The sequence below is a fragment of the Grampus griseus genome, assembly GCF_964374135.1.
Source record: "Grampus griseus genome assembly, chromosome: 12".
NCBI lineage: Eukaryota > Metazoa > Chordata > Mammalia > Artiodactyla > Delphinidae > Grampus > Grampus griseus.
In genome coordinates, this window is record NC_139006.1 from 3,314,538 (window position 1) to 3,337,736 (window position 23,199).

Below are 23,199 nucleotides of genomic sequence, written 5' to 3' on the forward strand. Positions count from 1 at the left end.
ATCCTAGTGCTTTGTGCTGAGTAATTTGTCATTTTATTTTATTATTTTTTATTGGATTATAGTTGCTTCACAGTGTGGTGTTAGTTTCTGCCGCGCAGCGAAGTGACTCAGCCACACGCATACACACATCCCCTCCCTCTTGGACCGCCCTTGGCCAATCACAGGACCCCTCTCCTCCAGGGGGAGCTCAGGGCAGAGTCTTGCTGGGAGATCTCAGGCTCTTCCACTTCTTCTCATCCTTTGCCTCCATCAGAGTAAGTCACTGCTTTGGCTAATGTCACCAAGGGAAACCTGCTCGTGGCTGGGGCAGGAGTAGGGCTCTTCTCTAACCTGGGCCAAATTAAGAAATGGAAGAAAGGCCCTGGGACAGGGGGACAGGGACAGGGTGGGTAGTAAAGAGCAAGGCCCTGGGGTGGGAAGGGAGAAGCCTCCACTCCACCCAGTCCTTTTCCCTGTGGCCCCAGCCCTAGTTGCGTTTGGGGATCCTCTCCTCCCTCACGTTAGTCCAGAGCTTTGGATGAATCTCGGCCTCCAGCCCCCACAGCAGGGTCACGTGATGACCATCTAAGCCAATCAGAGCTTCACATCTCTCCGGTCACAGTGGTTGGCTCAGGGGTGAGCACGTGACTTAAGCTGGTACAGCTGGAGGGAATCTCAGGAATTTTTCAGGTGAGACTAGACAAAGGATACTTGCTCTTTGCTGCTGGAATGCTCCACGTAAAGAGATGGTTTTGTAGCCGCCTGTAGCCACCTTGGGACAGTACGACTCGTCTGAGATGTCAGTGAGCACAGAGGATACTGAACCAAGAGAAAGAGAGCCAGACATAAAATACTGATTGATAACTCCATGTGAGCTCCTGGATGCAGCCATTCCTGAAGCCAGAACTGCTTACTGTACAGAAACAGAAGCCAAAAACAACCCTCCCTTTTTTTGCTTAATTCAGTTTGAGGCACGTTGTCTGTTAACCAAAATCATGCTCTCAGATAGAAGAGGCAAGAGCTCTGCTGCACCAGCCCAGACCCACCTGTATGCATCCCTCCCCATCAGTGTCTCAGCAAGGAGGACAAGCGGAGACAGGTACGAAGGCACAGCTGTCACTAGGCTGACACTGCATGGTGACTTTTAATCCTCTGAGAGCTCGTGGAAAGGAGAGTGAGAGTAAACGGGGAATAATAAGCTGAATTCCAGCTCAGATACAGTGGAGAGTTGTTATTTCTGCTCCCCAACACCCACTCATCTTATCTCCGGTTACAGTGTTTAGGTGTTGTGAGGGAATCTCCCTAGATGCTCATGCTCAGTCCCTGTGCTTCAATGGGCTTGACTTCAGCTACACAGTGGGGTGTCCTCATAACATCACCCTGCCCCTGGCCACGGGGATTGGTCCAGGAACGGTCACATGACACTGTCTAGCCCAGTAACAGGAAGTCCAAGGATTTCTGATGGAGTGAAAGTACCATCTCATTTCTGGGAAGGTGTGGACGTAAGGCCTCTGGGGACCACATATAAAGAGTCAAAGGCAGAGCTTAGAGGGGCAGAGAAATTGATTTCTGAATCCACCTGTGCCCTAGACATTTAAATAGTAAGACAGTTTCTCCCCTCACTTATTAAGCCAATTTGAGAGTCTTAATCATTCAACAACCACATCATCCTTGATAAAGATATGATGAACCCTTGGGAGGTTGGCATATGATATCGCCTGAGACCAAATCCTTGTTCTCAGATGGATTTCAGGTGAGAGGTCAAAGCAGGGCAGAAATGTTAATATCTGGCAGGAGAAAAAGCTAACACAGGAGGAGAACTGTTTTCCAGATCGAAATCTGTCCCAAGGCCAACCAGATACGCGATTCTAGGCTGGACTTTGCTACCCTGTGCTACATGGAGCTGGCCAGAAACTTTTCTTCAATGCAAGAGCCACCCACGCCCAGCTGCAGGATCCCTGGGGCTTCAAAACCTCTGTTCTCAGTTAAACAAATCCAGATGGACTTCCCTTGGCTCAAGTAAAGTCTGACTCGTAAGTAAACGGTCTTATCTTTTGCAAAAGTCTTTTATTAGAGCACAGTATTCTTGGGAGCTTAAGACAGAGGGTCGGAACAACCTGCTCTTTCTTGGCCAGTCCCAAGCATTAATGCCTGGCTTAGTTCCTACCAGTTGCAGGCTCTGGGTCTTTGCTTCCCAAAGAACGTCTGTGATGATGGAAATGTCCTACACCTGTGCATCCAATGCCCTACCGGTGCGCTGTCCAACATGGTAGCCATGAGCCACCTGTGTGGCCAGTCTCACCCTCTCTCTGAGGGTGACAACCACAAGTGTCTCCAAACATTGCCAAATGTCCCCTGGCAGACATACGATCACCCCAGGGAGAGAACACTGGCTCTAGGTCTACCTGGATAGTAAGAAGAGCTAACCGAATGCATCGACCTACCTGCTTTACTTTTATAACTATGTTAAAACTCGCAACAATCTTACGAGGTTGGTATGAGTATTACCCATTTTGCAGATGAATAAACTGAGGCTTGAAGAACTTGTCTGTGGCAGAGTGCAAGCTCTTAGTCACGCTATTTCAACTGCTGGCGCTACAAGGAACTTTCATGGAAGGAACTTCCTTGCTTTACACGGGAGACCCCCAGCCCAGAACTGGGGCACAACTGGGCAGTGTCACTCAGCCTAGCCTGATGCCCGGGACTCCTTTGCTGTCCTTGACTTTCTTTCATTCTTAGAACCAAATGGCTCTTGAGGATAAAGACCTTTTGGCTTTTCTTCCAGAGCGTGTCTGATATGAGAAGCAAAAACGAGCAGCTCTCTTCCCTCCTTGGGAAAGAATTTGCCCATTTTCCTACTGGGCGAGGGAGTGCTACTTACAGTGGGAATCAATCTCAGGGACTCTTTAAAAACTTCAAGCTCTTATGAAAGAACCTGGCTCTCTCAAGGACTCAGAGCTGTGGAATCAATAGCAAATTCAGTAGGGAGGAAGCTTTGTGCTGAGGGGAGCCACTGCACAGGGAAGAATGTCTGTTGCTTACGTGAGGTTGCTTTCCACGTACCAGAACTCCTTTGGTCAGCAGGGGAAGCGGGGCCCCGTGGTTGCCCATATACATTATTTTTAGGTCTGCACCGGAATCCATTAGCTGGAACTGTGCCCTGGAGGTCAGACAGGCTGCACTGGAAATTCAATAAACGAGCTTTCTTTAATGGTATTTTAAATCTCAGCATCTCCACCCTGTCGGGGGAGAGCCTAGCCTCTATGGCCTCAGAAGCTTTGGGGAAAGCACAGGCAGGGCTGCAGCCCAGGGTAGGAGCCACCCGGGAAGTACAGGGCAGGGTACCCTAGTGTCAACCTGGTTAGGATAGGGGGCTGGAGAGAGCACTGGGAAAATCAGGGATACACAGTCATAGCAGGCATCGATAGTCGTTATTTTCCCTGCCACCAACGGGCCCAAACGCCTCCTCCTTGGACACCTATCCAGTCACCCTTTACGCCCAGGCCACGCCCTAGCACAGCACCTGCCGCATTTCCTTTGCGGTCCTCGTCACCACCTGTAATACGCTTATCTGTCATTGTCTGTTCCCTCCATGCCAGGCTCCATGAGGGCAGGGGACATGTCCTGTTTGCTGCCACGTCCCCAGTACTGGCATGGTACCTAGAGAAAGGCCAATACATCTCTGCTGAATGAGTACGTTGTCGAATCTAAGACACCATCACTTCGTGGACCACAAGTGAGAAAACCTCTGCCAACGAATCTGTGCCATGCCGTCGGCTGCATGGCTCAGCTATGTTTCAAGCACGTTCAAGTGTGGATGAACGTGTAGAGTAAGGACTCTGTGACGGTGGTTACTTGGATGTTGCCTGTGCTTTTGTCCCTGTTATGTGTCTTCCCTCCTCGTACTATTCCTGGGCTTCCGTTGGGCACATCACTGCCCTTCTCTGGGCCGTTGCTTTTTCATTCCTTGAACGTCAATCAACGCAGACGCTGATGTTCGCAGGTCTCTCCACTCACACATCATTACTCCTATTGACCTAAACACCGAACACGCGGCAAACCACACCCCTCTTCACTTGCGGTTCCTTCACGCCCCACACTGACGGAGCCTCGTTTCCCAAATGCCCACCAGTCGGGGATATTCATGAAGCATCGCAAGGGGAGAGGAGAGAAAAGGCAGGAATGTGTACCTCGTCTCTGCAGAACGAACCAGGACAGAAAAGCCCTGTGTGTGTGTTTATATATAAACAGACTCACACACATCTTGATGTGTCTGTTTATGATCACATGAGCACGGAGAAAGGCACAGAAGGAGATCAGGTAGGTAATTAACACTGATTACCTGAGGGCTGGAAAGGTGTGCGTGTGTGTGTGTGTGTGCGCGCGCGTGTGTGTGTGCGCGCGTGTGTGTGTGTGTGCGTGCGTGTGTGCGCGCGCGTGTGTGTGCGCGCGCGCGTGTGTGTGCGTGTGTGCGCGCGCGTGTGTGTGCGTGTGTGCGCACGTGTGTGTGTGTGTGCGTGTGTGTGTGTGTGTGTGTGTGTGTCTATAGATCTGCCAATTTCATTAAAAAATTTTATTCCCTTTATTTTTAATTGAAGTAGAGTTGATTTACAATGTTGTGTTAGTTTCAGGTGTACAGCACAGTGACTCAATTATACACGTATATAAAAACCTCTTCTTTTTCAGATTAATTTCCATTATAGGTTACTACACGACATTGAGTAGAGTTCCCTGTGCTCTACAGTAGGTACTTGTTTATCTATTCTATATATAGTCGTGTGGAACTGTTAATCCCAAACTCCTAATTTATCCCTCCCCCCTACCCCCTTGGTAACTGTAAGTCTGTCTTCTATGTCTGTGAGTCTATTTCTGTTCTGTTTCACGAGTTCATTTGATCTGCCAATTTTAAAAGTCCATGATTAAAAAAAAATAGTTTGTATGATAGGATCCCATTCTCATAAAATTACACCTCTCTACATGGTTATCCATAAAGTGTCAAAAGAGATTATGTACAAAATGATCGCCTAACTTCTTTAGTAAGAGACCACGTCCTGTACGATTCCATCTATATGAAATGCCCCCAAAAAGGCAAACCCATAAAGACAGAAAGTAGATTCGTGTTTGCCCAGGGCTAGGGGTGGGAATGGAGGTGAACAGTAAATGGGGTGACAAAAGTATTCCAAGACTGGGTCATGGTGATGGTTACGCAGCTCAGTAAGTTTCCTAAAGTGTCGCTGAATCATACACTGGAGGTAAGCTGCGTCCAGTTCTAATTTTTTTTTTTTTTGCTGTACGTGGGCGTCTCACTGTTGTGGCCTCTCCCTTTGTGGAGCACAGGCTCCGGACGCACAGGCTCAGCGGCCATGGCTCACGGGCCCAGCCACTCCGCGGCACATGGGATCTTCCCGGACTAGGGCACGAACCCGCGTCCCCTGCATCGGCAGGCGGACTCTCAACCACTGCGCCACCAGGGAAGCCCCAGTTCTAATTTTTAAATAACACTGTGCTCACCAGACAAAATACACCTGTAGATGGCCAGGCTGTAACCCCTGGCTTACCTAAGAGGGTCATCAAGGGGACTGCCTGACTCAGGGTTAAGTCCATTCCACGTGTTGGCTTCTAGGTTAAGTCCTTTACTTGATAAATGAGACTCATGAATCCTCACAAGGACCTTTTGAATTAGGTACGTGATCGTCCCCACGTTACTCAGGACTAGAGGGAATATATGAATCGCCCAAGACTGCATAGCTTGGAAATGGCAAAGCCAAGAAGAACTTGCTGGAAGAAACTGCCCATATGATCCTCTTGTGTTTCTCGACATCTTCCAAACACAGACTCGACTGTCTTTGTCTGAATGGTCTTTTCAAGGATGTTTATATGGTGAGAAGCCTCAGGAGAGAGAGACAGAGTCCCCTCTGGAGCAAAAGGCAGGCAGGCTGATGGCTCAATAGAGCAGAGATACTGTCTCTGTCCGGGAGAAGGCGAGGCAGGCTCTCTGCCTATCTTAGCTCAGGCTGTGATAGCAAAATACCACAGGCTGGGGGCCTAAACAGCAGACATTTATTTCTCATAGTTCTGGAGGTGGGGAAGTCCAGGATCAACGTGCAGCACGGTCGAGTCTTGCTAAAAGCCTTCTTCCTGGCTTTCAGACAGCCGCCTTCTTGCGGAGAGAGGGCAGGCTCTAGTCTCCTCCTCTTTTTTTTTTTTTTTGTGGTATGTGGGCCTCTCACTGTCGTGGCTTCTCGCGTTGCGGAGCACAGGCTCTGGACGCGCAGGCTCAGCGGCCATGGCTCACGGGCCCAGCCACTCCGCGGCATGTGGGATCTTCCCGGACCGGGGCACGAACCCACGTCCCCTGCATTGGCAGGCGGACTCTCAACCACTGCGCCACCAGGGAAGCCCGTCTCCTCCTCTTTTGAGAGCACTAATCCCATCGTCCTCAGGACCTCATCTAAACCTAATCACCTCCCAAAGCTCTGTCCCTAGTGCCATCACATGGGGGATTGAAGCTTCAACACGTGAACTGTGGGAACACACAAACGTTCAGTCCCTAACACTGCCCGTTAAAAGAGACTCGGGTTCCTGAAGCCCAGGGTTCCTCTTCTGGAACAAAGACCACAGCACATGCAGTGTGGCAAAGCCCTGGGGGGACTGGAGCTTAGATGCAGGAAGATGCAGATGCACTGGCTGCCCTTTAGCCCTCTGACTCTGATCCAGGAGTCTCGTGTCTTCTGCCAGCAAACTGTGACAGGTTGATTTGTCAACCTGCACGTAGGGTGGAATCTCAGAGCCTTCAGAGGACTTTCCAGAGCTCAGGCCTGTCTAAATCCCAAACCTTCTGAGCCTGTTGGAGGGCAGGCACGTATTAGGGGCCAATTCCCTCCCCCTTTCTTCTCACCACGGGACCCTAAGCTGTACCAAACTAGCTCTTCAAGTATCATTCACCTCGTCAGACCGCGAACCACAGGCCGCGTCTGGGTCCTGGGAAACGGGGTTCCCGTGTCCTGCTCAGACATCCTTCCTTGGCTTCTGCTGACCTGAGACTTCCCCTTGCTTTGCCAACAGCCAGGGGTATCGACTCAGAATTCATTTCAGGGGGTGGGGTGGGTTTTAGCTTGAATACATTCATTTCCCTAAAGATACTAATTACATTCCTGGAAATACTAGTAATGGGCTCCACGTCAAACCTACTTAAGAGCATCTCAGGGCAGTTATGTGTACAACTGCAGTGAAATTTGTTTTTGGGTTTTTGTAGGCTGAAAGCTGGACCTCTAGAAAAGTCATCAGCACCGGAGGCGTCCTTTCAAAGGGTCACACTTATCAAGGGTCCTGGCCCTTCGAGGCACTGCATATCAGTAATAAATGCAAATGATCAGCAAGGACCCGGTATGTGACCACGGCTGGTCCAAACCAAGTGCCTCTTCCCCTTCCCCTCCTACCAAAGTTACTTCTCAGCCACAGGAGAGAGATCCCGGCCAGAAGCAGAGCAGAGATCCCTCAGAGCAGTGCTTCTCCATGGGGGTGATGCTGTCTACCAGGGGACACTTAGTACTGTCTGGAGACATGTGTGTTTGTCACAACTTGGAGTGCTATGGGCATCTATTGGGAAGAGCCCAGAGATGCTTCTAAGCGTCATACAATGTGTGGCACAGTCCCCATGACAAAGAATTAGCTGGCGCAAAATATTAAGCGTGGTAAGGTTGCAAAATCCTGCCTCCGAGCTTAGAACTTTGCTGTCCAGTGCAGCACCCACGAGCCACACGTGGCTCTGGACCACTTGAAATGGGGCTGTGATGGAGGTGTGTTCTAACACACACTGATTGGAAAGACTTAGTGCCAAAAAATATGAAATGTCCTATTAATCATTTTTACATTGACTACATGTTGAAATAAGCTTTTAAATATAATGGGTTACACATACGCCATTAAAAAATCAGATTCACCAGTTTTGTTTTGTTTTTCTCTTTTTCTGAATGTGACTCGAGAGGATTTAAGTTCCCTGCGTGGCTCACGTTGTGCTTCTATTGGACAGTGTTGTTTAGAACTTCTTCCACCCGCTCCCCTCCTTCCACAGGCTTTCTGGGTCTTCTGTGAAGCACTCTGGGCTCAGGGCTACCATCTGCCCATAAATCGCTTTTGGTTTAGTTACAAAAAATAGTCCCTTCTTTGAGACGACACTCCCAGCGGCCAAAAGATGACGGTCACAGGATATTGTTGGGACGCTTTACTGCGACCTACTGGAAGGTCGGTGTAACAATTTAGACCGCGTGAACACGGCACCAAGTGCAGTGGACCATCTTGGCGGTGCTGGTTGCCATGTGTCCATGCCGGGGGTGGAGTCTGCAGAGAAGGATTTATTCCACCCCAATCCTCCCCTTCAACGGTCTGTAAGGTTCTCTTCCACGCACACGTGTTGTTTTTAACCCCAGAGAGAAGACTCTGATTGTTATCTGTCAGACTTGATTTGGGGGGCGGGAATGGAGACCAAACGGTTAATTTCTGGCTTGGAAAAACCCTCACTGTCTTATTCTCTGAGCAAGTATTGTGGGTACATGATCATGGTACATGTTGGTGGGAAAGACCAAAAAGTAGGGTCCTTCCCTCAAGACACTTAGTCTCCAGAGCAGGGATTTCTCTAGGCCAGCTTTTTCTTGGAAGGGCAAAATGGTAACTATTTCAGACGTGCAGGCCATATGGGCTCTGTGGAAACTACTCAAAAGCAGCCACAGACAATATGGAAATAAATTTGAAAGAACGAAGTTTTGCAATTTGCAGCAACATGGATGGAGGGCATGATGCTAAGTGAAGTAAGTCAGACAGAGACACATACTGTGTGATACCACCCATATGTGGAATCTAAAAACTACAACAAACTAGTGAATGTGACGAAAAAGAAGCAGACGCACAGATATAGAGAACAAACTAGTGGTTACCAGTGGGGAGAGGGAAGGGGGGCAGGGGCAATATAGGGATAGAGGGAGAAAAACAGGATTATTAGGGGACTATATGGAACCATATGGGCTTCCCTGGTGGTGCAATTGTTAAGAATCTGCCTTCCAATTCAGGGGACACAGGTTCGAGCCCCGGCCCGGGAAGATCCCACATGCTGCAGAGCAACTAAGCCTGCGAGCCACAACTACTGAGCCTGTGCTCTAGAGCCCACAAGCCACAACTACTGAGCCCACGAGCCACAACTACTGAGCCCATGTGCCACAACTACTGAAGCCCACGTGCCTAGAGCCCGTGCTCTGCAACAAGAGAAGCCACTGCAATGGGAAGCCCGCGCACCGCAAAGAGTAGCCTCTGCTCGCCGCAACTAGAGAAAGCCCGCGCACAGCAACGAAGACCTAACACAGCCAAAAATAAATAATTTATAAAAAAAGAAATCATGTGTGAAACTTTTGAAAATTGTAAAGCATTATAGAATTTAAAGAATCATTCAATAAAATTTAAAAAAAGAAATAGATTTGAGTGATCCTATTCCAATAAAACTTTATTTATAAAGCAGGTGGTGAGCTGAATTTGTCCCAAAGTTCATAATTTTCCCTATAGAGCAGTCACGGCTGCCCTATGGGCCAGACCCATGCTGCCGATGTATTTTATTTTTTTCCCATTGTAGTTGTTTTTTTTTTAAATTACCTTTGGTTGCCAACTTTGAAAAACGAGGTGACTTTTACCAAATTTGCAGCTTCTCTTGAAGACGCAGCAATCCCAAATTCACATTTATACCCGCCACAACTGACAGGAGTTGGCTACTGCTACCCTTCTAGAAATGGGTTTGTCTGATTTACCACTTCACTCACTTAAATTACCTGCTTGGTTACTGTAGGTATTGGGGGTTTGACCCACAGTCCATAGCTCTCTTGATGACAGCTAGGTTGGCATGATGTCAAATTAAGCGATGGAAATGGGAAAGTTTAGTAAAGCCACCGGAAGTGTTGTGTACATAAACCAACCAGCTGAACACCTATTTCACCAGGCTAAACTCTCTTAGCGAATGGGAGGCCCCCGTGAAGTGTCCACCAGTTCAATCCAGACGGCTAATGGAATCACTTACTTTGCACTTTTTTTGGCCATGCCTCTCGGCTTATGGGATCTTAGCTCCCCGACCGGGGATCGAACCCATGCCCTCGGCAGTGAGAGCACCGAGTCCCAACCACTGGACCACCACCACTGGAATCACTTACTTTGATGACTTCCTCGTCTGTGGACTTGCATTCCACCGACTCCGAGATATCCGTCACAGCACTGTTCTCCTCCACGGAGACCACCCTGATGGGCATGGCAACTGTCTTTCCCGTGAGGATGGCGGTGTTCAGAATCTCAGTGTCCTGCCGGAAGAACCAGACATAGCTGGGTCAAGGGAGCTATTCAGTTCTCTCCGACCCTAGGGGAAGCCTTCCAAGGTGTGTGCCAGGCTGTCTTTGTTTAGACAAGACATGCAGCACTTACCTTAGGGACCTGGGCAAAGGAGTCATTTTTGAACAATTTCCCAAGAGCGTTTCACAATTTACTTTTAGTTTATTTGTGATCGTCTTCCTAGTTTTCAACAACAACAATCCAAAAATATGTATTCTTTTTCTTTATTGCAGAGACCAAGTAAAAGTTACACATCAGTTAGGTTTGGGTTGTAAGCAACAGGAATTGACCGGCTAGTTTGAGCAGGAAGGTACTCTGGTAGGTTGAATAACCAAGATGCCCATGTTCTCATCTCTGGAACCTGTGCACCTGTTGCCTTACATGGTAAAAGGGACTTTGCAGTTGTGATTAAGCTAAGGATCTTGAGATGAAAAGATTATCCTGGGTTACCTGGGGTGGACCCAACATAACCATAAGAGTTCTTTGAAGAGGTAGCCATGGGGGTCAAATGAAGAGAACAAGATGCAGTGCTGGAAGCAGAGTGATGTGGCTGTGACCTGGGAGATGTGGGCAGCTTCTAGAAGCTGGAAAAAGAAGAGATTTCTCCCTAAAGCCTCCAGGAGGAGGACACATTAATTTTAGCCCCAGAAGACTCCTTTCTGACTTCCAACTTCCAGAACTGTAAGGGACCAAATTTGTGTTCATTTGTTAGAACATTTGTTGTAACAGGAAATGAATTCAGGTTCTTAGTGGATAGACCCTGGGCTACTCCCGGGATCAGAGGAAAAGCTGAAGTAGGCTTTGGAAAGGCAGGACCAAGAACGACTTCCAGGATGTTGAAAAGAGGAAAGGATGGGCGAGTCTCTCTAGAGTGAAGCGGAGTGAATCCCTTCAACCATTTCTATCCCTGAGTGACTCTGCTTATGATTTAAATTTTCCGGAGGAAGAGTCTGATTGGTCTCATCATGGTGCCCATCCCTTATCCAGGGAAGGATGGGGCCACTCTGATTGACATGTCTACCAAGATCGATTCCAACTGGAAAAGGGCAGTCTTAAAAAAAAATCAGAACTGTGTTATCAGAAGACGATAGAATGTATAGATTCCCATCAGGCAAACAAGGGCAACAACAGATAGATAGTTATTACAAAAGCAATCAAAGAGTTAGGTAATTTTTACCCCCAAATGCCTGTGATCACTACTGCACCTCGGCGATGGGCTGCATCGTTTTGTGTAGCCAACCAAACTGTCTTCCTCTGTTGACCCACTGTGGCCCATCCCATCCTCTGATGACTTGGGTTTATCCTGTTCATACTGACTTCGTGCAAAATGACGAGCATCACACCTCTCACGTGTGTTATGATTTGCAAAGTGATGAAGAAAATGCCTTCTCTTTTGAATTTGTAGGCACTCCCTGCTTGCACTTCTGTAATTCTTTTCTTTATGGTCAAATGAAGATGAAAAAGCATCTGTGGCTTTGGGACATCTACTGGCACCTTTAACCTTTGGGTCAACTTCTCCCCAAGTCCCTCTCCAGAACTGCTGCTTCACTTTGAAGCCAGAGATGCAAGGAAAGAGATTTTCTCAGTTCTTCCTCCAGGGAGGCACCTGGCACAGAAACAACCTTTTGCGTTAACCAAGAGCATCGCTGAAAGAGTCATCCGTTCTAAGGAGAGTGCGAGCCCCTCTCCGATGCTGGTGCCCATCAGTCAGCAGTTCAATAACCCTCTGCCATGTCTTCTCTTGGGTCCCCAGGCTTCCTGGAGCTGGAGCTGCCATCTGGGCAGTGTCCACATTGGCTATTCCAGATGCTAAGAGTACTGCAGAAATCCCCCAAGTCCATTTTCAGGTTCATTACAGGTAATGTGCTCGGAGTTCAGTCTTAACATTTTCTTTCTGAGAATGGTCTTTGGCTAATGCCTTCATTAAAGCAGAAAACTCCCTCGTGTACTAATTGTGATTAGCTTTCTAGTGGTCACTGCAGCTTCTCTCTCTCTCTCTCTCTCTCTCTCTCTCTCTCACACACACACACACACATCCTCTTTTACCTAACACTTCTTATTCCTAAATTGAATTACATCAAGATTAAGACTGGCGAATCATTAGATATTTTTCACTGACCAAGATCAATTGCAGAAGCAGAAATTTACAGTCCTAGAAATGCCAAATGGGTGAAGAAAGCATCGATCTTCAGGATAACCTGGCTAGGCCACAAGGATGAAGTTCCCTGTATTTAAAAATTCCTTCCTTTTCCATCTAAAAACAGGATACAGATGAACTTATTTACAAAACAGAAACAGACTCACAGACTTAGAGAACGAACTTAGGGTTACCAGGGGGAAGGGACAGATTGGGAGTTTGGGATTGACACTCACACACTACTATATGTAAAACAGATATAACCAACAAGGACCTACTGTAGAGCACAGGGAACTCTGCTCAGTATTCCTTAATAACCTAAATGGGAAAAGAATTTGTAAAAGAATAGATACTTGTATAACTGAATCACTTTGCTGTACATCTGGAACTAATACAACCTTGTTAATCAACAGTACTCCAATATAAAATAAAATTTTTTTTAAATGAGTAAAAAAAAAAAATTTCTTTCCCGATCAATGGTTTTGGTGAGTGTCTGTTACTTGGTGGGCACGAGGAGTCTGGAATCCCAGATTCTAGTCTATGCTTTGCCGTTAACTTTCTGTAGAACCTTCCTCGCATCCCTTATCTTTTGGAATCTTTGCTTCTTCATTTTACAGATTAGGGGGTTGGACTGCATCTTCTCTGTCTTTCCAGCTGTCAAATCCTAGATAACCATGAAGATCCAACAGCCATTTAATGAACACTTATTGTGCACCCAGCACGTTCTTGTCACTGGGTTATAACGTAGTGAACCAGAGTGACAAGCCCACGCTCACGCAGATGGATGGGATGGCAGGGGGGGAACAAGCAAGCAGGCAGCCACTATACTGGGTTTGTCAGGACCTTTTCATTAACTAGTGGCAAAAATCCAACGTAACTCAATCTAAGCAAAAATGGAGACCTACTGCCTTGTACAGCTCAAATATCTGAGGGAAGATTCCAGCTCAGGTATTGCTAGGACCAGGTTCTCAAAACATGTTGCAATTAATTTCTTTCTTTCTTTTTTTTTTTTTATAAATTTATTTATTTATTTTTGGCTGTGTTGGGTCTTCGTTTCTGTGTGCGGGCTTTCTCTAGTTGCGGCGAGCGGGGGCCACTCCTCATTGCGGTGTGTGGGCCTCTCACTGTCGCGGCCTCTCTTGTTGTGGAGCACAGGCTCCAGACGCGCAGGCTCAGTAGTTGTGGCTCATGGGCCTAGTTGCTCCACAGCATGTGGGATCTTCCCAGACCAGGGCTCGAACCCGTGTCCCCTGCACTGGCAGGCAGATTCTCAACCACTGCGCCACCAGGGAAGCCCTTCTTTCTTTTTTAATTGAAGTATAGTTGACTTACAGTATCGTGCCCATCTCTGCTGTACAGCAAAGTGACTCAGTTATACGCATACAGACATTCTTTTTCATATTCTTTTCCATGATGGTTTATCACAGGATATTGAATATAGTTCCCTGTGCTCTACAGTAGGACCTTGTTTATCCATCCTATATATACTAGTTTCCCAATCCTTCCCTCCTCCCCTCCCCTCCCCTCCCTCTTGGCAACCACAAGTCTGTTCTCTATGTCTGTGAGTCTGTTTCTGTTTAATAGATAGGTTCGTTTGTGTCATATTTTAGATTCCACATATAGGTGATATCATATGGTATCTGTCTTTCTCTTTCTGACTTTCTTCCCTTAGTATGATCACCTCTAGTTGCATGCAATTAATTTCTACGGCTCCCCATCTCTTGACTCTCTTTTCCTCTGTTTGGCTTCATCAGTCAATAAGCTATTTCTACACAGTAGACCCCCAGCTATATTCTCCATGGCTCAAATCTGTGTTCTTCCCTCATACAACTCAAAGCAAAAAACAAACAAACAAAACCCCCAAACAGCCCAATTAAAAAATGGGCAAAGCACCTGAATAGACATTTTTCCAGAGAAGATAAAATCCAAATGGCCAACAGACACATGAAGAGATGCTCAACGTCACTAACCCTCAGGGGAGTGTAAATTACAACCACAAAGAGAAATGAAGAACTCCTGTACCACCCTCGGATCCCCACGAGGGAGCGATTTTCCGGTTGGATTGTACCTTTCCGGTTTCCCCCAGTTGCGAGCACAGCTACGGGATTACAGAAAACAATAGCACACGCTGTAGAAGCAGAGGGGGCAGTGAGGCGCCCAGGCATGGACTGGGCACATCGGCCAGGTCTGACTGTAAAGGTCCTCTGTCCCCTCCCAAGGACCTGGAGAGATGCTGTGCTGGGAAGGAGGGAAGCTTTCCTAGAGAGTGAAAAATGTGTGTGTGTGTGTGCGTGCGTGTGTGTGTGTCTGTGTGTGATCGGGACACTGCAGATTACAGAGTTATGTGGGCCTCGCTGCTGCTCCCGAATCCTTTTACGGTCAAGCCCAATACATAGCGATGTGCCTGGCGCGCTATTTAAATGCGTACAACTGTGTGCTTTCGGAACCCCCAGCCGGACCTGGAAGAACTCATTTTGGGCAGGGCGGGCTGGGAGCAGGTGCCGCCTGCCTTTATCCTCCACGTAGCGCGGCTCTGGAGCCCAGGCTGCAGGCTGCCCTCCCTCCAGACCCCCCTGAGCTATGAGATGCTCGGCATCACGGAACGGAGTCCTCTTCTGAAAGCAGGTGGGTGGACATCTCCTGCTGCCCCCAGCGGACATCAGACCCCACCCACCAATACCCTTTCAGAGCCTCACGGAACACAACTAAGGCACAACGTTACTTGGACCCTTCTCCTGTTATTAAATGTTTGTTCTCTGCTGTCACTGTTGTTCTCTCTCCCTCCACCTCCTTCCATCAGGAACCAGAGAACTGCTCTGTGTTTCTGAAAAGAATCCATCAAGTGAAGTACTTTTAAATCACTGTCATTTCAAGCTTGGAAAAAGCCCGAGGCTTCAGAGAAAACACGCTTTGTTTGATTTGACCTCATAAATGTAAATTGGTTTGGCCATTTTCTGTATTTTTTTTTACAAATTGGGTTTTTAATTTTTAAATAAATAGAGAACACAGAATTACTTCTGGAGGGTTAAAAAGGCTGAGGGGGTGTGAACTGATTAAAAAGATAAATCCAACTGGCCAGGGGAGGAGGCACTTATCCCAGGAGTGGGTGTGAAATACCCATTACAAATTCCCCAGCGGCTTCTCATCAAGAGAAATGAGGAGAGCGGGAATGTGTGACAGAGTGGACTATTATTCAGCGACAAAAAAGGAATGAGGTGCGACCATGTGGATGAACCTTGAAACGTGATGCTAAGTGAAAGATGCCAGACATAAAATGACACATATTTTACGATTCCATTTATATAAAATGTCAAGAATAGGCAAATCCCTAGAGGTGGAAAGCAGACTGGCGGTTGCCAGGGGCTGGGGGAAGGGAATGCAGAGTGACTGCTTAAAGGGTCTGAGTTTTATTTTTACGGTGATGGAAATGTTCTGGAATTAGACAAAAGTGATGGTTGCACAACCTTGTAAATATACTAAGAACCACTCCGTTAAAGATTCTAAATGGTGCTTTTTATTCCACTCGGGTATTTATTCCGAAAAAGAGAGAACATTAGTTAGAAAAGATCCATGCACCCCAATGTTCATAGCAGCCTTTTTTACAACTGCCAAGATACGGAAACAACCTAAGTGTCCATCCACAGATGAATGGATAAAGAAGATGTGGTATATATATTATATATATACAGTAGAATACTACTCAGCCATAAAAAAGAATGAAAGTTTGCCATTTGCAGCAACATGGACGGACCTAGAGGGTATTAGGCTAAGTGAAGTAAGTCAGACAAAGACAGTACTGTATGTTATCTCTTACATGTGGATTCTAAAAAATGAAACAAATGAATATATCAAAACAGAAGCAGAGTCACAGATACAGAGAACAAAGTAGTGGCTACCAATGGGGAGAGGGAAGAGGGAGGGGCAATACGGATGGGGCTTAAGAGGTACAAACTACTGTGTACGAAATAAATAAGCTTCAAGGATGTATTGTACAACACGGGGAGTATAGCCAATGTTTTATAATAACTATAAATGGAGGATAACCTTTAAAAGTTGTGAATCACTATGTTGTACACCTGAAACATACAATATTGTACATCGACTACACCTCAATAAAAAAATTTTTAGAATATGAAATTTAGAAAATAAATAAACAATACCCTACAGTTTTGTCAAAAAATAGTGCATTTTATAGCATGTGAATTACATCTCAATTTAAAAAGAGAAGGAAAAGTGTGTGGGAGATGTGCGGGTGCCACGGAGAGGCCACGGCGGGGCTCAGACCTGGCTCTGCCTCTTGGCTGGTCGTGTGGCCTCAGATGAGCGAATCCATCCACCCACCCTCAGTTCACTCATTCGGGAAATGGGACCAAGAGAAAACACATCTGCAGCTCCGAGACCAGACGCCTCACCTTCCACACCAATGCTGTGGGTTCAAATCTCACGAGGGTCTGAGGATGAGGCAGGTTTCATCTAAGATGTTCCAGATGGTAGAAAACAGCCTCTCTCAAGAAGAACCCTCCTACACTGTTGGGGGGAACATAGGTTGGTGCAGCCACGATGGAGAACAGTACAGAGGTTCCTCAAAAAATTAAAAATAGAGCTACCATAGGATCCAGCAATCCCACTCCTGGGCATATATCCAGACAAAACTCTAATTCGAAAAGATCCATGCATCCCAATGTTCCTTGCAGCCCTATTCACAATAGCCAAGACATGGAAGCAACCTAAATGTCCATCGACAGATGAATGGATAAAGAAGATGTGGTACATATATACAATGGAATAGTACTCAGCCATAAAAAAGAATGAAATAATGCCATTTGTAGCAACATGGATGGACCTAGAGATGGTCATACTAAGTGAAGCAAGCCAGACAGAGAAAGACAAATACCAGATGATGTCACTCATATGTGGAATCTAAAATATGACACAAATAAACATGTCTATGAAACAGAAACAGACTCACAGACATAGAGAACAGACTTGTGGTTGCCAAGGGGTGGGGAGGGGAGGGAAGGATTGGGAGTTTGGGATTAGTGGATGCAAACTCTTATATATAGGATGGATAAACAAGGTCCTACTGTAGAGCACAGGGAACTATATTCAATATCCTGTGATAAACCATCATGGAAAAGAACATGAAAATGAACACATCCATATACATAACTGAATCACTTTGCTGTACACCTGAAACTAACAAAGCATTGCAAGTCAACTATACTTCAATGAAAAAAAAGAGAAAAAAACCAATCTCTTTCAATGCACATGTACTTGGGAGTCATTTAGAGGTAGTACATAATAATAATAAATAAAAAACCAGGTCACATTTGGGGAGCGCTTCCTACACGCTAGGTGTTGCTAAACGCTTTCATTTCTACCACCAACCCATGAAGCAGGTGGTCTTTTTATGCCAGGTCTATGGATGGGGAACTGAGGCTCAGAGCTGGTTAAGCGATGTGTCCAGGGTACACAGCCGGGAGGTGGCCTGGCCAGGTTTGAACGTGGACCTCCAGGGCTGGAACACATGATCTCTTCTCCTACTCTGTGCTGAAGAGCTAGGACATGGGACAGCACTGCCTCGGTTCTGCCTCTGCTCTTTCCTTGTTGTGTTTTAAATTCTCCCAGCGTCAGTCTCCTCGGCTGTGAACTCGGGGAATCATCTGGGTTGTTGCGAAGATTAAATCAGATAATGTTTATGAATGGCCTGTCAGGGCGTGGAACAAAGCCCTTGTTGAATGAGAGGGCAGCTATAAGCATAAATGTGAGATGTCTGGATGAGGCAATAGCAGATGGAGAATAGCCAACACTTCTCCTGAAACTTTCTTTTCTCTATTGGAGGGAGAGGCATAGAAAATAAAATCAAATAAAGATAAGGCTATATGTAGCAAGCACGGGAACACACATTGCCTAGAAGAACAGAAACGTTAGCACATGGGGGTGTGGAGCGGATTACAGACGGAGAGGTGTCTATGAGAGCCTTACAGATACCTTTTGGCACGTCAGACTTTTACAACAAGATCCAGGGGCCAAATCCTGCCTGTGGTCTGTGTTTATATGGACTTGTGAGCTGAGAATGATTTTTACATCATCAAGGCTCTTAAAAAAAAAAAAGAAAGAGAAAATGCCAGAGACTGTATGTGTCTCCAAAAAACCTAAAACGTGTAATATCAAGCCCTTTACAGAAAAATTCTGCCAAACCCTGAACAAGAGGATCATCTTCCCAAAATGATGGGGCTCTCGGCACGCCCCCCCCCAAGGGCGTCCCCTAACCCTTTGGTGTTGTCATTCTGTTTTGTAGAGCTGAGCCTGCCCTTACAGCTTTGCTTTTCTTCAGTTGTTATCTCCTCTGATTCACTGTGTTTCCAGCTACAGTTCCACGTCAGCACCACAGCCCGTACGGAAGCCCGCATTCTTTGCTCAACCTGGATAGATTTCCGTCTTGAGATAATTTGCATCACACGGAGACCCGGGGGCTTTGGACCCACAAGAAGCATTGCCCTAGAGCACCGGGTCTTGTGTTAAATAGGAAGGGGTATTTGAATTGGGGCTGATTTTGTAAGTGTTTCCTAATTTGCAGTCGTGATTATATTCATGTTACGGCAGCGCTGGGTTCCTTGCACACACTTTTAGCTCAAGGAGGGCGAGTATGGATACTTGAAGCACAGGAAGCCCCTACAATCGGCCTTTCTTAAGGGGGTGGATAACATTACAGATGACTGCTCAGGGGGAAAAGTGTATGAGTAGACACAGAGCTGGAGAAGAAAGAAGTGGTTCCCAGAGGGGAGAGGGACGGGGAAGGGAATCGGGGAGTAAGAGGTACAAACTATTAGGTATAAAATAAGCTATAAGGATATATTGTACAACATGGGGAATACGGCCAATATTTTATAATAATTATAAATGGAGTATAACCTTTAAAAATTGTGAACCACTATATTGTAGACCTGTAACTTACATAGCATTGTACAGCAACTACACTTCAATAAGAAAAGTTTTTAAAAAGTATATGCGTGGAAAAACCAACGAGCACTTCTTCCTTCATCTCTGCTGAAGTGCAGTAGGTCGGGAAAACACACAGCAGAGTTGGAGGAAGCGCATTTGAGGCAGCTGGAGGGTCCCCAGCTCACGTGGCAGGCTCTGGGAAGATCAGAGGTCCGGTTTTTTTGAAAACCAAGAAAAGGGAGGCCAGCTGCTGGCATGCAGAGGGCTGAGACTGCTTCAGTGAGGCAACATCAGGCTGCCCATCTTGCTGCCTCACGCTTGCTGCATGGGGCTCCAGGCCTTGCCTTCTCTGTGCTGTTTTCCTCATCTGTGAAATGGGACAGTCCCACTTTCCTCCAGGGTGGGTCCGGGGATTAGGTGAGAGAACCTAGGCAACCCCCCTAGCTTCGTGCCTGCCACAGAGGTGGCCGTTCCATAAATACCAGCCCACCGTCCTCAACCCTGGGAAATGGAGTCCGAGAAACCTGACGGAATTTCCACGTCCTATTTCACCAAATCACTCTTTTTTTTTTTTAACATCTTTATTGGAGTATAATTGCTTTACAATGGTGTGTTAGTTTCTGCTTTACAACAAAATGAATCAGTTATACATATACATATGTTCCCATATCTCTTCCCTCTTGCGTCTCCCTGCTTCCCACCCTCCCTATCCCACCCCTCCAGGCGGTCACAAAGCACCGAGCTGATCTCCCTGTGCTATGCGGCTGCTTCCCACTAGCTATCTACCTTACGTTTGGGAGTGTATATATGTCCATGCCACTCTCTCATTTTGTTACACCTTACCCTTCCCCCTCCTCATATCCTCAAGTCCATTCTCTAGTAGGTCTGTGTCTTTATTCCTGTCTTACCCCTAGGTTCTTCATGACATTTTTTTTTCTTAAATTCCATATATATGTGTTAGCATATGGTATTTGTCTCTCTATTTCTGACTTACTTCACTCTGTATGACAGACTCTAGGTCTATTCACCTCATTACGAATAGCTCAATTTCATTTCTTTTTATGGCTGAGTAATATTCCATTGTATATATGTGCCACATCTTCTTTATCCATTCATCCGATGATGGACACTTAGGTTGTTTCCATCTCCGGGCTATTGTAAATCACTCTTGAGCACCACAGCCTCTCGGCTGTAAGAGGGTGAGTGTTCAACTGTAACTGATCTGGGAACTAATTTAGCATCGCTTGGAAGTTGATGGAGGAGTCGTTTAATTACACTTTCAATTCCATCTGGAGGCAGCATCGGCAGGACCCCCGGGGGCTGTGGCGATGGGCTTTGCTGCGGGCTTCAGAAGAGGGGGCAAGTGTCCCGTCTCTGGATGGTACCTCTGGGAAGAGGCAAGAGAAGGTGGCTGTCCAGTGTGTCTACGAAGCAACGGCAAAGATCTCTGGATCCCAGAGGTGGCCCGAAAAAGGCAGAGACTAGAAAAATAAATGGGTCGGGTTTGCAGGAAAAGAGACCCAAGGTCTTGCGGCCGAAAGGGGCTAGTTGGTACTCCATATCCATTCTCTTCCTTTTCCTTGGTAACTGAACCATGAAGTTTTGGCAGGTGGAGTGGGAAACAGTACCAGCTCAGAGAAGTCTAAACTCCGTCTCTCTTGCAGGGGGGTGACCGTGGAATGGGGTTCAAGTACGAGGGTTCTCAAAGTGTGGTACCTGGACCAAAAGCCTCAGCATCACCTGGGAACTTGCTAGAAACGCAAATTCCCGGGCGCCGCCCCAGACACACTTAGTCAGAAACTCTGGGGGTGGAGCCTATTCACCCTTTGCTTTAACAATCTCTCCAGGTGATTCTGATGCTGCTGAAAAGTTTGAGAACTACTCTTCTAGTCCAGATGTAAGCAGCAATGTTCTTCTTCAGGAAGTCTGCTTAATGGGAGCTGGATAAGGGAAGTGGGATGTTCTTTTTGCCCTTTTCCCCTTCCTCCTACCTGGAATACAGATACAATGGCTGGAACATTAGTAGCCATCTTGGTCCATGAGTCAGACTTGGAAATGAAAGCCACTCAGGGAGGATGGTGGGGGTAGAAAGACAGAAGAGGTCTAAATCTCTGATGACTAAGGAGTGGTCCTGGACTTACTTATGTACATGAGGTAAACTTTACGTCTCAGCTGCTAGTTTTGAGCATTTTCTATTATACTTAGCCTAACCTAAGGCTAACTCACATAGATATTTCCCTGCATGCTTGAGATTGTGAACGAAGATTGCTATCCGCTGCACTTGCATGCCACATTTCCAGTTGTGTAAGCTGAAGAAGGGGACTCCATGGCAAGGGTGCTAGGCGGTGGCCTGCACTTGGGGAATGGCAGGGGATGGTAGTAAGCCCGTTGCTTTTAGCTGCTGCTGGTGGTGGAAGCAAGGCTGACAGAGGATTGTTATGAGAGGAGGGCCAAGCAGAGACTGACAATTCAGCATAATTTACAGCACCGGGCAAACTACTCCAAGAGGGAGCTTCCTCTTCCCAATTCAAGGCATCCTCGTTAAAATGATGCACGGGTGGTACAGCAGCCAGTTGGCATATGCTGATTAGTGAAAGCACTTGAAATGAGGGTTCAGGATTCAGGGCAGATGAGCCCAGGGAAATGCCGTCTGATAGGCTGACTCTGTTAGGTGCAACCAGCTGTTTACATAATCCTGTGATGAGGAATATTATGCACACACACACAGGCATCGCAGGGGCGACCTTTCAAAGTCCCACCCGCTAACGTAATTTTCCCTCTAACCAGGCTGCGTGCAGACACCCAGCTCCGCCGCAGTTTTTCTCATCAGGGAGAGAAGGGAAACCTTATTACTGGTTGGTGTGCGAACGGCACGCCTGATGGAGCGGGCTGGATTGGACACGCTAACCGACAACACCACCTTCTCCCCTCCCGTTTCCTAAGGAAACGATCCCCAAGAGTTCTGCATGATTTGGGGGGGCAGAATTGATTCTAAAAATGCTCTGGGAGATGCTGACGGGGAAATGGAAACCAATATTATCATTTCTGCTTTGCACTGGCTTTGGGATTTCCAAGAAGCAGCGAGGGTCAGGAGGTGGGCAGGCTGGGGAAGAGGAGAAGGTGTTTCCCAGGTTAAGGCTTTCTCTTCCTAACATTCCAGGGAGCAAGAGAATAGGCCTCTTCCATCAATAACCCGACAGATCCGTCCACACTGCAATTGTTCCCAGTTACACCTTCTCCTCTGTCATTTCTGTTTGTCTTCACTTTGCAACTCCTTCTAGAAATCTTAGCCCAATAGTATAGTGGACCAATGAGGGTCCACATCTGAAAACAGAAGGTGGGACTTCCCTGGCGGTCCAGTTTAGGACTCCATGCTTCCACTGCAGGGGGCACGGGTGTGATCCCTGGTAGGGGAACTAAGATCCTTCATGCTGTGCAGAGTGGCCAAAATAAATAAATTAAAAAAAATAAAATAAATAAAAACTGAAGGCATCTCAGTCCAGCATGCCAGAGCAGAGCGCAGAACGGGGCTTTCGGAGCTGAGTCAGAAGAGCTTCCTGGATGGCTCACAGGTTCCAGGACACAATCATAACTTATCAGACCCACTCGTACTTACTGGGCATCTACAATGTGTCAGGCACTCATAGTAATCATCACCATCTCCATCATCACTTATGTTTATGCCCGTGTTAATTTTCTAGGGCTTTTCTTACATAGGATAGCAAGATGGGGGGCTTAAAACAACAGAAATTTATTCTCTCACAGCTCCAGAGGCAAGA

At 46.8% G+C, this 23,199-nt stretch overlaps 1 protein-coding gene across 1 annotated transcript in view; it reads right to left on the bottom strand.

Moving 5' to 3' along the window:
* The window catches only part of TMEM132C (transmembrane protein 132C), a gene marked incomplete at its 5' end in the record, with an annotated part of 372,803 nt that overhangs the window by 24,543 nt on the left and 325,061 nt on the right, over window positions 1-23,199 (bottom strand). The window contains one exon of the mRNA XM_082667952.1: window positions 10,167-10,310. Within this exon, the coding sequence (XP_082524078.1) occupies window positions 10,167-10,310 (144 nt within the window). The remainder of the gene's footprint in view (window positions 1-10,166; window positions 10,311-23,199) is intronic.